This window comes from Phoenix dactylifera, chromosome 1 (assembly GCF_009389715.1).
Source record: "Phoenix dactylifera cultivar Barhee BC4 chromosome 1, palm_55x_up_171113_PBpolish2nd_filt_p, whole genome shotgun sequence".
NCBI lineage: Eukaryota > Viridiplantae > Streptophyta > Magnoliopsida > Arecales > Arecaceae > Phoenix > Phoenix dactylifera.
Genome location: NC_052392.1, coordinates 38182690 through 38199171, shown reverse-complemented (window position 1 = coordinate 38199171; position 16482 = coordinate 38182690). Strand labels below are relative to the sequence as shown.

General features: G+C 39.1%; 2 protein-coding genes across 10 annotated transcripts; one reads left to right on the top strand and one right to left on the bottom strand.

Moving 5' to 3' along the window:
* The first annotated feature begins 3003 nt into the window (after positions 1–3003).
* Positions 3004–10490, top strand: LOC103716608 (adenylate kinase, chloroplastic-like). Of its 9 annotated transcripts, XM_008804665.4 has the most exons (9): positions 3004–3271; positions 3651–3746; positions 4308–4436; positions 4523–4657; positions 5735–5881; positions 6073–6147; positions 8275–8380; positions 8671–8700; positions 8813–10011. In XM_008804665.4, exons 1-9 carry the CDS (start codon positions 3044–3046, stop codon positions 8854–8856), a joined length of 990 nt encoding a protein of 329 aa, XP_008802887.2. In that variant the 5' UTR covers positions 3004–3043; the 3' UTR covers positions 8857–10011. The 9 variants fall into 9 exon arrangements, 8 of the variants coding, with proteins under 8 accessions (XP_008802887.2, XP_008802894.2, XP_038989781.1 ...); XR_605557.4 differs by lacking the exons at positions 8671–8700; positions 8813–10011 and adding an exon at positions 10045–10490 and having other exon boundaries at positions 3005–3271; positions 5735–5897; XM_008804668.4 differs by lacking the exons at positions 8671–8700; positions 8813–10011 and adding an exon at positions 10045–10490 and having other exon boundaries at positions 3006–3271.
* A 1232-nt stretch (positions 10491–11722) lies between these two features.
* Positions 11723–15289, bottom strand: LOC103699520 (extradiol ring-cleavage dioxygenase-like). Its single transcript, XM_039133830.1, has 3 exons — positions 14901–15289; positions 12354–12724; positions 11723–12215 (listed from the first exon to the last, which is right to left on the bottom strand). Exons 1-3 carry the CDS (start codon positions 15126–15128, stop codon positions 12023–12025), a joined length of 792 nt encoding a protein of 263 aa, XP_038989758.1. The 5' UTR covers positions 15129–15289; the 3' UTR covers positions 11723–12022.
* Between the last annotated feature and the right edge of the window lie 1193 nt (positions 15290–16482).

Below are 16482 nucleotides of genomic sequence, written 5' to 3'. Positions count from 1 at the left end.
CTCAAGAAAAAAAAAAGGGAGAGGAAGATGAAGAGAAAGGAAAGAAAATAAGGCCAGTAATAAATGGATGCATAATTTTGACTATGAAGGTCTCTGCAATCAGGGATGATAACTCAAATGTTGAACTAGGAGCATTAATGTTTTTCTTGATTATTTTAATGAAGTTGGGTATCTAATAATAATAATAATAATAAACTGAAGTTGGGTAGGTTCCCTTTCCTTTTTCTCAAAAATAAAAAGAATAAGGAGCATATTTTCTATTCAATTGTAGGAATGCTTGGACGGCTTGAAGAATAAAGCCACACATTTTTAACACGCAAATCTCGACAATTTTTCACGCTCTGATTTTGAATGTCTTCCAAATTTCACCATGGAGCTGCATAAAATAATTTAAAAAAAACTGCGCTTCTACAGATTATAAAGCTAAAATACCATTTTATTGAGGGCTTTTCTTCTTTTTTCTCTGATATGTGTGTGAGTGTGAGTTGTTTCTATCATTTGCAAAGTAGTAAGGCATGCTTCATGAAGAAAGGAGCAGTGACATAAAAAAAAAGAAGCTGCGCAGCGGTTCGAGACACGGATCAAAAATAAAGAAGCTTAGCCAAAAAGAAAGGTGAAGGGATTCAATCCACATGTTAAAAGGCTCCAAATATAAAAGAAGCTTGTCTCTCAATCATGGCAATCCACATATTGTGTGATGGCCATAATTGAGAGGGCCTCGCAAAATGTAATTGCTGGACATAACTTTCTTTTTTGTTATTAAGTGATGAAGAAGATCACATTTTGATGATGACAACAAAAAAACACGTGAGGCATGGATCAAGGCTCTCTTTGTCACAACCCAGAATCTTACCCAAAAAAACTAGCCGGAAGATATTTTTTAGGTTTCTTAGTCCTGTATAAATATCCAAAATCTTCTCGACGAATAACCTATGTGGGAGTAAACACACGCCTGCATGGGTCTTCATACTCTTAGCTATGTATCTTATGAATATGATCTAATACTAGTGTCCCCCTGGAGTGTAAGTCTAAGCCTTTCTAGACTTGTGTTAAGCTGTTAGGTTCATTTTCCACTATGTTCTATCTTGATCTTCTGTTATTTAAGAAGTTGGGATTTTCTGTTGTCTTGAAATGGATGAATCCCTTTATGCATCCCTAATTATTATGCCACGAGCATCACTCTATGGATAATTATCACTGCGAACCTTTTCTTCGTGCATTAGATAATGAAAGAGAGATTCTAAAGCGTCATACTCTACTTAAAACATGGAATGATTTCAGAAGTCAGTTGGAGGCAAAGAAACACCAACATATTCGTGTCAGCTCAGGATGATCAACATAAACACATCATGCAAATGCAAAGCAACATCTAGATTCCATCACAAATGTTAAATTCTCTTCATTGAGGCATGCAAAAATCCCACACTGCCACACTTGATAACACTTTCAAAAAAGTTTTAGCAGCAAACAGAATCAACCCCATAGGCTAACTAGTTAGTCCAGGTTTATCCCTTTCGATCGAAAGAATAATACGTTGTTAAATTGCATTACTAGGAGCGCTAATCTTAAAAAGCTGATCGAAAAAGGAAAAAAGAACCACCAGTCAAATTCCTCTGAATTGCTTAGCATATCAATGCATCTACTTGTCTTGAGAATTCTAACAGCTGCAACAGAATCATGCTAATTTACATCATCTCAAACCCATAATTATCTCAGCATGCAGTAATTTTCTTCAGTCTTTCCAAGATTTCCTGATATCATATAGTATCCTGCCTGTCATAAATATTCATGATCAAGCAGTAAGAAACTAGTTTAAAATTAATCCGAGCTCGGCCGTTCCTGCAGAACTAAAAGTTAGTCATTTCAGCAGCCTCATTAATCTGATGTAATTTAGCACGGCATCAATAACAAATTTATTGCCTTCTCTAAAAATCTTCTAATTTAACTAAATGTCTTTTCTTTTGCCCTCAAGAGTTTCAGACATCAGGATCTCAATAATGACTGCCCAGATCGAAGTGGGTGGCCTCAAACCTCCCTTATTATCATAAAAAGAAGAAGAAGAAGAAAATAATGACACTGTTGCACTGTGCTCCAGTGATCTAAAAATCTTTCATGAACAAAAATAAATGTTCCAACCGATGAAACATTATGGAAGTTCATAAATAATATTTCCAAGGTAGAGACCAAAATCAAAAAGCTCAGGACCATTGAGTACTCAGAGTCTGTGCCTTGAGTTTCAACTGCATCACTATTAAAGTACTGATGAGATGAAGTTGGATGAAATATATGCGAAAGTGAATCCAATTTTTATAAGAAGTATGCGCAAGGTATGGAGATGGAAGTTAAAGACATGACCAACATTGCTTAGCTCTCTGGTCCTAGCAGATTGAAGAACACTAACAAGCTGTGTTAGCCTACAGATCATCGACATCCGCAGTTTGATGGGCTCTAAAAAAAATAAAAATAAAGAAGCAGAAGGCCACGACGATAGCAACAGCAACAAAAAAAAAAAAATCATCTGCACTAGTCTATGACCTAAAAACACTACGTGTACCATACGGCAGTGCACAATACTAATTATTTTCTATGATTTGATGAATGAAGGCTATAGAAATGAGCGTTTGTGATTGGTATGGTGCACCATGATATAGTGCATGCGGTGTTGGATATAATTTTTGCGAGCGAACCCAGCCCGGGTCCTATTGAACTAAAAGGTATAAGAGATCCAGCTACCTTCTCGCATGGCCCCATCTCGACGCCTGTAGGCCGAGGTAGGCCCTGAACGGACATCCACCTAGCGCTGATCATGGGGAGCATTAAAAAATGTTAAATTTAAGTAAGCCTGGCCCAAAGCCCGACATAAAATGGGTATTGAATAGAATTCCACCCCTATGTTGGGCCCAAATCAGTCTGGGTGCCGTGTTCTCCTCATGGGCCGGTGACGGGATCCCGGCTCCCGCCTGCCCTTGATTCCTCACCGTCGGATCCGAGGCCCCATGAAGGGCCCGAGAGCGAGCGAGAGAGAGAGAGAGAGAGAGGGGCGATGGGTTCGTTGGGTCTCGCCTTGTCGTCTATGGCGGCGGCGAGGCCAACGCCATCGCTGGCCTCTTTTCCTTCCGTTCCTCTCTCCAACAACAAGTATTCTGCCTCTCTCCACTCTTCTGACTCTTTGGAGACTTCAAGGGCTTCTTTCTGTCTTGAAATCAGCTGTCATCGCCGTTTACCCGCCGAATTGCGGTGGAAGATGTCGGCCGCCACCCGTTCAGGCCCGGTTAGTGTTCCGGATTTCGATGTTTTTGTCTCCATTCCTTAGATTTGGTTGGAGTTTATTCTTTTTGATGGCTATATCAGTTTTAATTTCATAAATTTTGCTTTTTCTAATTGAAAGATAGTGTGGGTTTTTTGAAATTGGAATTTTGTCTGCGGGTGCTTGGTTTGCTCATGAGCTTGATTCCAACTAAAAATTAGATTTGTTCTCTCTATCTGGACGAGTACTTTGGAGCAGAAAGAAGAAAGGCAGTCTTGGAATTGATAAGGGGGGCCAATACTTTGGAAAAAGAAGAAAAACAGTCTTTTTAACATCAGTTTCTCTCTAGCTGTTGTTAGTTCTTGACTCTGTTTGTGTGTGTGTGTGTGTTTGCAAATTTTAGGTTGTAGCAGTTGCGAAACCAGAGCCCCTGAAGATTATCATTTCAGGGGCTCCTGCATCTGGCAAGGGAACACAATGTGAGCTCATCAAAAAGAAAGTAAGTTAAATATTTAATATTGCGCTATTAAGTTTGTGCTCCTGCTTGAATCTGTTCTTCTGCACACAATAACTCATCGACGAGTAAAACACTTACTCATTGTAATCATACTTGTGCTTGTGCATTATGAACTGAAATCTTTTAACAAGTGTGATCGAGTAAATTAATTTTGGTCACTCCAATTCTGTAATTCTTTTTCTTGGGCATGTTTCAGTTTAATATGTATTAAAAAGCATTTACTGCCGCAATTCATCTGCTTTAGGTAGTCAATACTATCTGAAAAGTTTTTTTTTCTTTTATCAGAATTTCTATTTCAAGTTTGATTATTTCATTGCTGATCAAAAAATCATCTTCATAAGTTTATGAAGTTCCTGTTTGTTCTAGATACCCATTGTCCAAGTAATATTTGGTGATAATAATGGTATTTGTTTTGAATTGTTGTGTTATCACCATATTTTGTGGTAGATGTAATTTATAACTCATTTGCACATGATTAATTCCACATGCTCGAATTTCCCCTTGGGAAAGACAGATTGAATCAAATGGTGCTGATATATGCAGTATGGGCTGGTTCATATTGCTGCTGGAGATTTGCTAAGAGCAGAAATTGCAGCTGCAACTGAGAACGGGAAGCGTGCCAAAGAATATATGGAGAAGGGAATGTTGGTTCCTGATGAAATTGTTGTCACGGTATATTGATCTCCTGATCTGATGCTTTCTCCTCCTTTCCCTATTATCATGGCTCTTACTGGAGTGTTGTGACTTGTGAATATCAGATGGTAAAGGAACGTCTTCTGCAACCAGACGCTCAAGAAAATGGCTGGCTTTTAGATGGATACCCAAGAAGCTTATCTCAGGCAACTGCTTTAGAAGATCTGGGAATCCGACCTGACCTTTTCATTCTCCTGGATGTGAGCTCTTCATTTTACTAAAATTATTACTTTGTCAAACTGATGTCACATTTGATGCATGCTCTTAGTGATAGCATAATACTACTGATTTATTCTTATTTTCTATAGGTTGTTTGTTTCTCTTTACATCCTAAATTCTTACTCCAATCAGTTCAGTCTCACTCTATGGATTAAGATTTATCACTGTCTAAGAACATTTATATATCAACCTACTAATGAATTGAATTCTTAGCCAACATAAATATGTGAAATAAATATTAAGAAACGTACCTCATTGTTACCCAATTCAGGCTTGTGCACCCAAAGAAAACTATGCGACAAGGTTGGCAGAACCATCCTGAACCTGGCGGTTCTCGTTGATCTGTGCAAACTTCACTTAAAAATCGCAAAATTTTTTAAGCCTCGACCGGACCTTTGTTTCGTTCGAAATAAGAGAACCGGCCGCGGCCTCCGCCACCCTCCCTCTCTCCCCATTCTCTCTCTCTTTTCCTCTCTCCCACGGTACCGTGCCCTCGCCTGTCAGTATGGGCCCGGCACGTCCCATACCGGCTTATGCCGCCGGAGAACTGGTACGGTGCCCGGTACCGGTTCCTCCGACCTTGCTATGTAATGTTCCATTGGACTAATCAAGATTCTAGACAAAGAGGAAAGAAAGCAAAAATTGATGCAAGAAACAAAATATACCCACATATGCACCACCAAGATTCAAATTATAAGCTAAAAAGACAATTTGCAACACAAATCACATTGCTTTCCCATACCCAAATGACTTAATTCTAGTATCTCTACTAAAATTAGTCAACATAGTTACAAGCATGCTGTTCGTTCCTCCTTCCTTGCCTGGTCTTGAACATATCTGCTGTTTTGATCTAACAAAGAACAGGGGATAAAATTTGTAACTTATGTAAAGCATGCCTCTTAAAGGAAAGATTAACTTTTCTACCTTTATTTCCTCGTTAAGCTTTTAGCATCAACTTCTGTTGAAAGCATCATATAATTGCAATGTAATGCCAATTTCTATAGATCAAGAGACTAGATGAGAAGTTTTATTGTCCTTATAACTAATTTCTTTTGCAGGTTTCTGAAGGGATACTTATTGAGAGAGTGGTTGGTAGAAGGCTTGATCCTCTTACTGGAAAAATATACCATTTGAAGTACTCTCCTCCTGAGAATGACGAAATTGCTGCAAGACTTATCCAACGGTTTGATGACACGGAAGAAAAGGTACCCCTTATGCCAGGTCATTGACTTAATTTCCCTCTTTGATTGTTCAAACTCTGATTGAGCCACCTGAACCATTTGCTTCCATGCATCATTATATACAGATAGATAACCAGAAGAACAAAAGAAATGTTCACTTCAGAGGCATCTCTAACATGCGACATTTTGCCATTTTTCTCTTTTCCTTTCTGAAGGTAAAGTTGCGATTGAAGACTCACCATCAGAATGTTGAAGCTGTCCTTTCAATATATAAAGATGTCATGCTCAAGGTATGTGACATCTCTCTCTCTCTCTCTCTCTCTCTCTCTCTCTCAGATACACACATATACACAGACACACGAACTCACTCACCCTGAAGATCAAATGAAAATTTATATGCGGAAATACTGATAAATACTACAGGCAATGCAATTCATATATCTGTCGAACATCACATGGCCCTTTTGATGGAACAGAAAAGGCAGGCCTTGTGTGCAGATCTATTTTTTTCCTCTTTACTGATGGTCACTTGAATATTTGTGGGTATATATAATATATCATAGATAATGCAATTTATAGTGGTAAGGTTATTATTGCAGTTCGTATAGTGCTGCCTATCCTCTCTGCAGGTGGGTGTAAGGCTGCTTAAGTCTATCCCTCCCTAGACCCTGCAGTAGCGGGAGCCTCGTGTACTAAGCCACCCTTTTTATGGTGCTGCCTATGAAATTTAGAAGGACAACTCTATTTGTGAACCCTGCTTCGCTTATATCTGCTTGATCACAACAAGCAAAATAGATCATGTGGTGTGTGGTAAAGAAGAGAGGAGATTTCATGGGCCGCCAAAAATTAAGAACCGAAAGTGGAGAGTAATGCAATGGTTTGAAGACCTATGACCTTGCATGTGCATCCAATTAGAAAATGTCAAAAAAGGGTAAATTTCTTTAACTTTGATATTTTTAATCAAGTGAAGAAGGATTCAAACGGAAGCCAAGTAGTGGGTGCAAGGCTTGTTGCTTGTGGTTAGGGAACATTTGCAACTTCCTTTGTTATCAATTTATTCTATTGGTATATGAATACAAGAAAGATTTCCTCCTCTATTTAGTATCACTAACAAGGAATAAAGAAAGAGCAGGAAGAGCACTAGTTCTTGGTGACTACAATCAAAAGCAAAAGCATTAAAAGATGCTCTAAGAAAGTTAAAAACAAAGTAGAATTTGGCTAAACTAAGTTTCTGACTTGTCCAGAACAAATCTCTGGAGGGATGTAGTTAAACACAGGAGCATGCTTCTTTATAATCCAACTACAGATCGTAGGCTGGTCTGGTGTTAAGAAAAGCCATCCCTATGCCACAAATGCTTGGCTTATATTTGGGAGAGAAGTTAAAAAAGAAGGTGGTAAGGAGACCCATATTTGGTGTGTAGGGGATTGGAGTTTGGCATAATGGAAATGCTGTCTGAACTGTAAAGCTTGGGTTGCAAGGGAATTCTCGATTTTTACCACACCTTATACATGCTATCTCGTAACGGAAACCTATATACAAATTCAGACACATGACCCTAAGCAAGCATGCCAAAAACCCAGTAGTTTTAGATGCACACTCTAAGGTGCTTCACCCTCTCAGACAACCCCTTCTCAACAATCCTGCTTAGAATGGAAATTTTAACGTTCCTCTAATATCTACTGGAGTATTGGAGTAGGTTCAATTTGGGTCTTACTGGAAAGGTTTTGATTCGTCTGTTCTTGACCGACTTTAGGTTGCTAGAAAATTGCTCCTAATGAAGCAGTGCAATGTCAAAATCCTGACCTCAGTAATTTGCAGTGCCAACATCTATAGGTAATATGAGACTTAGCATTTCATATTTTTTTAGTAAACAGGGACTCTAACACTTGCCCTTATTTATTTATTTATTTATATATCTTGTATTTCTGTATGTTACGGTACAAGAGAATTGTTTATCTATTCCAGGTGTCCAGAAAAGTTGAACTTTTGCCCTACTATTCAAATAGTCAAAATGACTTGGTGCTTTTTAACTATACTTTGCAAGGTTTGCTTTACAGTGCATACCACCATCTACTGAGCATACCGTACCATACAGCTGCTGAATTGAGAGTTGGTACGCTGAACTGATCCCCATATTGGGCGTACCGATACTCTGTCAGCATGATACCATTATGGGATCAAGTATCAAGATTGTGAATATATGTTCCTTGTCTTATAACCATCTCGATGGATGACAATTTGACCTTTGGAATAAATTGTCGTTCTCTGACTCCTCATGCAAATGTAAGGAAATATGTACTGAGTCAAACTGCAGAACTTCTTACACAACGATCACCATGAGGTCAAATTTGTTATCTTATTTTGAGCAGCTTGAGTTTTTTCACGTTCAATGTACTCTTTTAACTATTCATTTCAGGTCAATGGGGATGCCCCTATTGAAGATGTATTTGCTGAAATAGACAAAGCATTATCTTCAATTCTTGAGAAGAAATCAAAAACAGATTCATCATCCATGGCTGCTGGTATGACTCATTAGATTTTTTTCTAGCACCCAGTCATTATGGATAGGACAGAATGATTGGCATGACATCACAGTGCGTTTTGATTTATTTGGTGCATGCATGAAGGTCCCATTCTACATTGCTGTTGATTACAATCAAAGAAAATCTTTAACAGCTCTATGCATGTAAAGCTCATGTTGTTTTGTTTAAAGAAGACTTCAATTTTTCCATAGTTGTACATTTTGAGTTTTAGAATCTTTTCTTATATGACGCTTAATGTAAATGTAACAATTTTATTCAATCACATACAGGAGCACCTCTTAAAATGAATGTATTCAAAGGTGGTACAATTCTTTATCTAGCAGTCTCAAGATCAGTCTATTAGTCATGCTTGCTTTGGTTTTGGAACTGTTAGTCTGCTTGTGATGAATCTGTTGGTCTCTTTTTGGCCAGAAAGTGTTTTTTCCTGGTGTAATTGGCCCTGGAGCTGGCCCTAGAGTACCTTGAACGTTCCCTGCAAATGGTGGTCTTTTATGCATGGCTTTCGTTGCAGCCGAGATAATGGCTGGAAATCAGTTTCTATAATGTCAGGACTTAAGAACTAGCCTCCCCTTGGAATCTCCTTGCACCAGAATCTTCCCTACCCCAAGTTCCTTAGCCAGTTGCAGCTCCTTCTAGCTAATGCTAAGGCCTGGCATATAAACTCCTCTGGTAGCCCAGTGGAGATGAGAAGTGGGAGAATTTTTGGCCAAGACTAGGAGTGCCTTGAATGAGAATGAGATGTGGGAACTCTGTGCTCCAGATCTAAAGAGATCAACATGTAAATGGGTTTACAAGGTGTTGAAAGGGCCAGACAGGACAATTTATCCTTGGTGCCTTTGGTGAGCAAACCATCTACATTTAACTAAAGAGCTGCATAAAAAAGAAAGCTGACCACAAGACAGAGCGATAATAGCAGCAGGTTCATCATCAAATTGAAAACTTGCCTTTGTTTTCTCTCTTCATTGTCACAGCACCCTGCCCCGGGACAGTGGAGGAATATGCGGAAGAATAGATAAGAGAGACTCTTTCTAAGCAGTTACGAGATTATATTTAAAATAGTGACTTCGATGGGATCGTTTCATGAAGCCAAACTATTATGTCTACTAGTCAATGAAGCTATGTCTGTAAGCAGTGGAACAAAATCTTTGGCTGAACGGATATGGGAAGCCTTTTTGTCCACTGACTGAATGCAAGGCATTCCAACCAATGGACAGGAGTCAACTTGTATTCCATTCCCATAAGAGGCAGTAGCAACCAGCTAGAGTTTTTGAGTCGGTAATAAATTTAGTATATCGTTCGCAGCCCTGTATTCTGCATGGTTGCCTTTTCCATCTTCCCTTCTATCAAATATATTCTGGTGCTTTATTTACCACTAGATGTGCAAATCTTAGCATCAGAGGAAGTGATAAAAAATCTTTTAAATAAGTTACATGAGATGGTCAATGAGATGATAAAATCTCCATTGCTTTAAAGAAAGGAATTTACTGACATTCAGATGCATCGGATCAGAGAATTTGGAAATCACTCGCCTTGTCTCAATATAATTATCTTGTCAACATTCTGAACAGATCACATTACATGATGAATACCTTAGCTCTACCCCTTGCCTTCAAGTTCATTTTATTTTGTAAATTTGATTGCAGGATCATAATGTAAGGTTTACAAAAGCTTCCTGTAACTAGCAGTCGGAGTCCAGCTTCCATCAGGTGTGCTACATGTTCAAGTCCATCTCTGTGACTGATGTGCTCCCTGGAATGCCTGTTTTCTTCTTGTGGAGAGGAACGGATAATAAAAATATTGCACAGGTGCAGAAAACTATATTGGTCTTAACATTAGAAGGTAGTTGATCCAAAACAACAATTAGTGACTCGCATATTTCGTGATGTAACCTTCATCTTAATGACTTTCCCATCAACTTGTAATTCTTAAGATGTCACCTTGAAGATGCTAGCTTATTTCTGGTCACCCATATTTGGTAAGAAGTTACAAATCTCTTTGCCTATGGGATTAAAAAAATTGTTCGGCATTGTTCGATTCCATAATCTGATAATACATTTTTGTAGCAGATCTGAAACGCATTGCAATTTATCTCCATGTTTTTTCTGACTTCATATATTTCTGAAGTCCCATGGTGTTCATGTCAGCCAACAAGAACTTGTTATCCATGAGTCATCTTTTCGTCCATCATCTTGTATAAACAAGCAATGAAACAAGGTCACCTTGTAGCTCCTTAAACTGACATGGCCCTGGTGAGACACCTTGTAGTTTCTTGGTGCCTGTTAGATAAGTTGTTTTCCTGGTTGTGTCAACTATTTACATGGTTTTTGGTTTGTTCAATGCGATGCTTGACATGCATACAGCTACATGCCTGGCCAAAAAAACAAGTTAATGGAATTTCGCAACGTTGTCAATTTTTACCGACTATACAAATCTATTTTTGGTATGATGATTAGTTTTGGGACAGTGAACTAAGACAGGGTCACACTGAATCTCACCATATGGTTGTGAACAAATTGGAGGATCTAAATCCTTATATTCTAGCCACGGTTTTACTACAATGGAGATAAAGTCCCATTGCAATTGAACCCTAATGCAATTATACATACATCAACCAAAATCCATATATTTTAAGTATGCTTTTGGTATTAAAATATATTTCATTGCACCATCATGCAATTATAATAAGAAAAATGCTCTGCAAAGAAACAGAATCAGTGTTGTAAACTTCACATGCTAAATTCAAATGCCAAAGACTATGGGTCTTGTTCTGCTGAAACTCTTATATCCTTTTGCTTGTTTCACCTTAGTTTTACTGTTTTTCCTTTTTTTCCTTTTTCTTCTTTCCTTCTGTTTGTAAATTCTTTCTTTAATAAATCGGGTGGGCTAGTGCTCCCCTTTCATCCCCCCACCCCCACCCCCCCCCCCCCCCCCCCCCCCAAAAAAAAAAAGAAAAAAAAAAAAGCTTGCATGCTAAATTCCTTCCAATTTTACCAATCTAAATGCTTCCTAGCAGAGATCCATTAATAGCCTCTTAAAATTAAAATCAGCATTGTTTATCATGATCCGCAATACATAAAATAGCTATAAACCAACAAATCGAGAATTTTTGAGTTCTCTTACTCATGCATCAAATGAAAACAAAATTGACAGTTTCAAACTTTGAGTAGATTTCAAGCTTTCATGCAGTAATCCTGAATTGAATATCACCGCTATGCCCGGGGAAACTATGACACTGCATGCTACTTGAATGCATTTGTTTTGTATCCTAAAGCCAAGACTAGATATGAGCTCTCTTGGTATCTTTGGCAGCATGAGGATCGATTTTGCACAGTAGTAGTCACAATAACTTGAAAAACTGTCTCACACCTCCTCTTACAGATTAATCATCCAAAACAGCAACAATAATGAGATGAATCTATTCTATCCAGTACAAGCTAACTCCATCACAAGTGTACCACAAACTCATACATGAAGCGAAACAAACATCAAAAGGGAATATATAGAGCTTCAATTGAACCGATGAAACATAGAATTACTAGTAACCATAATCCAACTTGAACATAAGAAGAGAGGTATACCCAGCCCTGGCTTCTCTTACTAGTCTTGTGCAGCTTCTAAACATTATACTGAAGTTGTAAATCGATAAGACGCATACGAGATTGTGCAGTTGGTCCAGCTATGATGGATTAACTCAGCCCTGGCCGTCTCACCTGCAGCACCCAGAGCTACATGTAAAGGGTAGAAGTGGTCTGGCCAAGGGTGTGCCATCTTTCCACAAGGTGACTTCTCCTCGTAGTGGTTCACGTCATCGTATCTATCGCAACAAGGAATTATACAACAAGATGAACCATCGACCAATGCAACTCATGGTTGTTCGACAATGTTAAGATAAATACTTAAACAACTACAAGCAACCCTTGAAGTAACAAAGTGATGGATAATGGTAAGGTACCTTCCATCTAGGAGTGAGTCCTTAAGCCATGTGTCGAAGTCCAGGGCCCACTTGACTATAGGTCCACCATCACGGCCAATTGTCCTCAAGTTATGTGTAGCATTCCCTGAACCAAGTATAAGGATCCCTTCATCTCTGAGAGGGGCCAATGCTTTCCCAATGTTATAGTGGTAAGTTCCATCCCTCTCTGTCTGAACAGAGAGTTGACAGACAGGGATGCTAGCCTCTGGGTACATCAGCATGAGTGGAACCCAAGCACCATGGTCGAGGCCGCGGGTTTTGTCCTCTTTTACACGGCCGAAACCAGCTTGTTCCAGCAGCTCTTTCACTCTCTTCGCTAAATTTGGTGCACCTGGTGCAGGATACTTGAGCTGGCACAACAACAATGATTTAGTTAGTTAGATGCAGCCATAGATTTGTTTTGAGGAGGACATCCTTAAGAGCAGTTTGACCACTCAGCAACATTAGTAGTAATATAGAGCTGTAACTACTTTACCTTTATACCAGAAGAAGAGTATTTGAGCAGCCATATTTATAAAGACTGAAAGAATTAAACACTTCTGACTGCTGTTCGATCTCCATGTTAAAAAAAAGGCAGGGGGGATAAGTTTTTATCATTTGACATCACACGTGCTGAATGCCGAAAGATTTGGGTGCCTCTAGTGTGGAAACATTTGTGAAAAAACACCAGCTAAAGAAGCCCAACACATACACAACTATCCATCAAAGTATAGCCTCATGCATGCGTAATGATATAAAGACCAATCCGATGAATAAACAGGCACCTTGATGAGTGAGGTTTTCACTTTTCGGTTACCTAGCAACTAAAAGATGACCATTTGCTGCAAATAATTAAAACTACTAGAAAATTCCACCTTTAAGATATACTTAGCTTGTTCTAAGTTTAACGGCAAGTTGCAGTGCAGATATGACCACAATAAAAAGGAAGATATCAGCAATAACCATCCATTTGCTTATGCATGGTTCAATGCTTTAATTTGCTTTGAGATGGAGTCTCTTAATTCCTTATAATTTATTGATTTATCTTAGTCAAGTACTAAAAATGAATACCACCACAAAAAGAAGAGTAATTCTCTTCTTCTGACATGCTCCATCAATAAATACTAAATCACCATTCATCATGACTCTGACAAGTAACTTCCTTGAACAATCAAAGATCCTTGTGGATTGTGTGCCTAAGTTTCCATCAAATGCAAATGCATAGTTATTCCTTATCATAGATCTCAGGGATTGCCAAATTACTCCCAAATTACTCCTTCGATAGCATAGATCCAAGAGACATCTTATACATGCTTAACTCCATAAATGAAAGTTCCAAAGTGATTTGAAAACATAATTCAAGTTTGTTATGTCATTTAACTTGATAGTTCAAGACAGAATAATGGGGGATTCTGAGGAAAAACTCAATAAGCATCTACCAGTGTTTCGGATAACTCACCCAATCAAACCCATGAATCTCTCTTTGACAGCAGCTGGTGCATCAATTCATAGACTCCCCACCTATCTCTTCCAACTAATTCCTTCATATGAAGTCGGCGGAACCATCCCGAACCGCCTGGTTCGGAGCATCCCGAGCCATACCGGCGGCTTACCGGGACAGTTCCAGCAACCAAATCGAGATATCGTCGCCGGAGGGAAAAAAGGAGAAGAAAAAAGAGGAGAGAGAGAGAGAGAGAGAGAGAGAGAGAGAGAGAGAGAGAGAGAGAGAGAGAGAGAGAGAGAGAGCAGGGGAGGGAGGGAGAGGGAGAGGGAGAGGAAGAGAGGCTAGCCTGAGGCCAGCCAATGGAGGCCGGGGAGCCTCCGCGCGGAGGAGGAGGAGGGTAGGAAAGTGGAGGCAGGGCTTTGTCTCCAGTCCCCTATTTCTTTCAAAACAGGTGCCCGGAGGGGGGCCCTTTTATTTTTGCACATTTTAAGTTGAAGTTTGCCGACTTCACTTAATTTTTTTAAAAATATTTTTTTTTGAATTTTGTAATATTTAAGTGAAATCGACAAATCGTTTGCCTCGCAAAAAAATTTAGCGATTGGACCCTATTTCGAACGAAATAAGAACCCGGCCGCGGCCCTCCGCCTCCTGCCCGGGTGCCAGCCCTCCGCCTCCCGCCACTGGCGGGCACCAAGATTCTCTTATTTGGAATGAGGCCCATAGCTTTAATCAATTATCAAGGGTTTTTTTTTAATATCCAGATCAGGAAATGGAAATTTCAGCAAGTACCCTAATTTTATATATTGTCTCTTGTACAAAGCAGTCGAAAGTGTGAGTTATTTTTCCAAAAGATACAATCTAAGTTCCTAAAAATCATTTTACTTGACCTTCAACACTATCAAACTGAGCAATGATCTTCCAACTCAAAACCAACCAACCAGGCAAGATCAAATTTTTATAACCAAAACAAAACATCCGGACCAACCCTTTCCTCTCTAGCCCCAAAAGATTCAATCTTGATGAGTTCTTTTTCTTTTTCCGCAACGATCACGATGCAACAACAATAAGAGAAAGGAATGTGGGTGGGTGGGGGTGGGTTTCACCTGGTACATAGGCTTGGGGAAGCCATAGAAGTCATAGATGGTGTCGTTGGTGCCCTTGATGACGTTCACCGTCGGAACCGCCGTCTCCCAGTGGCCGGAGACGACGAGGATGGCTCTGGGGACGGCCTGCAGCACCTTGGACTGCCACGACCTCAGGAACGGCCTCGCCGGCAAGCTCTCGTCAATGGACAGCGTCGGAGATCCATGTGACAAGAAGAAGGTATCCATAACCACAACTCGATCCCCCAGATCGAAGCCCCAAAAGCGAAGGAAATCAAAGCCCGGATTAGAGAAAGGGGAAGACGAGAAGATAAAAGTCCTCTTTTTTTATTTCTCTCTCGCGCGCGCGGTTGGTAAGACGTCGAAGGCCTCGGTGCGTGCCGGAGGAGGGGTTGGTTTGAGAATTTTATGGGAAGCAAACATTTGGTCACTGCTGACGTCGAACATACGTGGACTGGTAATGCCGTATTTACGCGCCTAAGAATGAGTCTTTTTTGATGGCCGGCATGAAGAGCCGACAAGAATCTAATCAAAACCCCCCAAAAAAACCATGACACCTGTGATGCTCTGTCATTTTTTTAATTAGAAATAAAATTTAGATAAATAAATAATAAACAAATGCTAAAAAAAGAGAGTCGAATCTTTGGTGTTTATTTTATTTTGTAATAAATATTTATATAAATAATAAAAAATATATGTAGAAAGAGAACTTGAATCTTTGATGCATGGGTAAAATGAGAAAAAAGGGATGGGACAAAATTGGCATTTTGCTCATAAATTAAAATCTTATTTTCTTTCCTATGGCACTAGAAATATTGGACTTTGATTGTCACCATGATTTTTTTATTGAAAATGTCCTCTTTCCAATCCTCTAATCCTATGGTTATATTGTCCTTTGGAGGATGTTGGACATCAAACTTCCTTAATTCTTTTCTTCCCATTTATCCTTAGAAATAATAATCATGAAAATTTTTATATCAGTCAAAATCTGCTGGCGTAACCTTCCATATTTGTCCCAAAAAACCTTCTACAATATGGCACATATAATATGCCAAAATTCAATACGGTACACCCTGCAAAATTTTCTATTATCTAATTTCCCTCCATGCTTGAACATCTCATTCCACTAAATATCTTCTTAAAAATCTAGATCTCCAAAGTACATAAATTTTATGAAAAAGGATGAGATCACTATCTTGTAACTAAGAGCCTAGAGATAAAGCATCATTTTTTGTTTTATACAACAACAAATGAGTTTTTGCATCTTTTTGTGTGTCTCTCTCTCTCTATATACATATATAGATTCATGTACTTTTGTTTGGAATGCATTGCACGTACCTCTTTGTTAGTTTTTAGACTAATACTACTCTCTTAACTGTTCCATTCAAGAGCACCTAGGTCCAACGTAATCATGATCTCATTCAAGCTCGACATGCTTTAATAAATGAGTCAATTTCAAACTCCAATTTTAGGCATGGTTAATAGATGCCAAATTGTGGAAATGAAATTCCAATGCGGGCTCAGCATGCAACTTTAGCTTTGAGTGGCTCACAAGCCAAAGTTTGAGCCAGGCGAGCTTGGA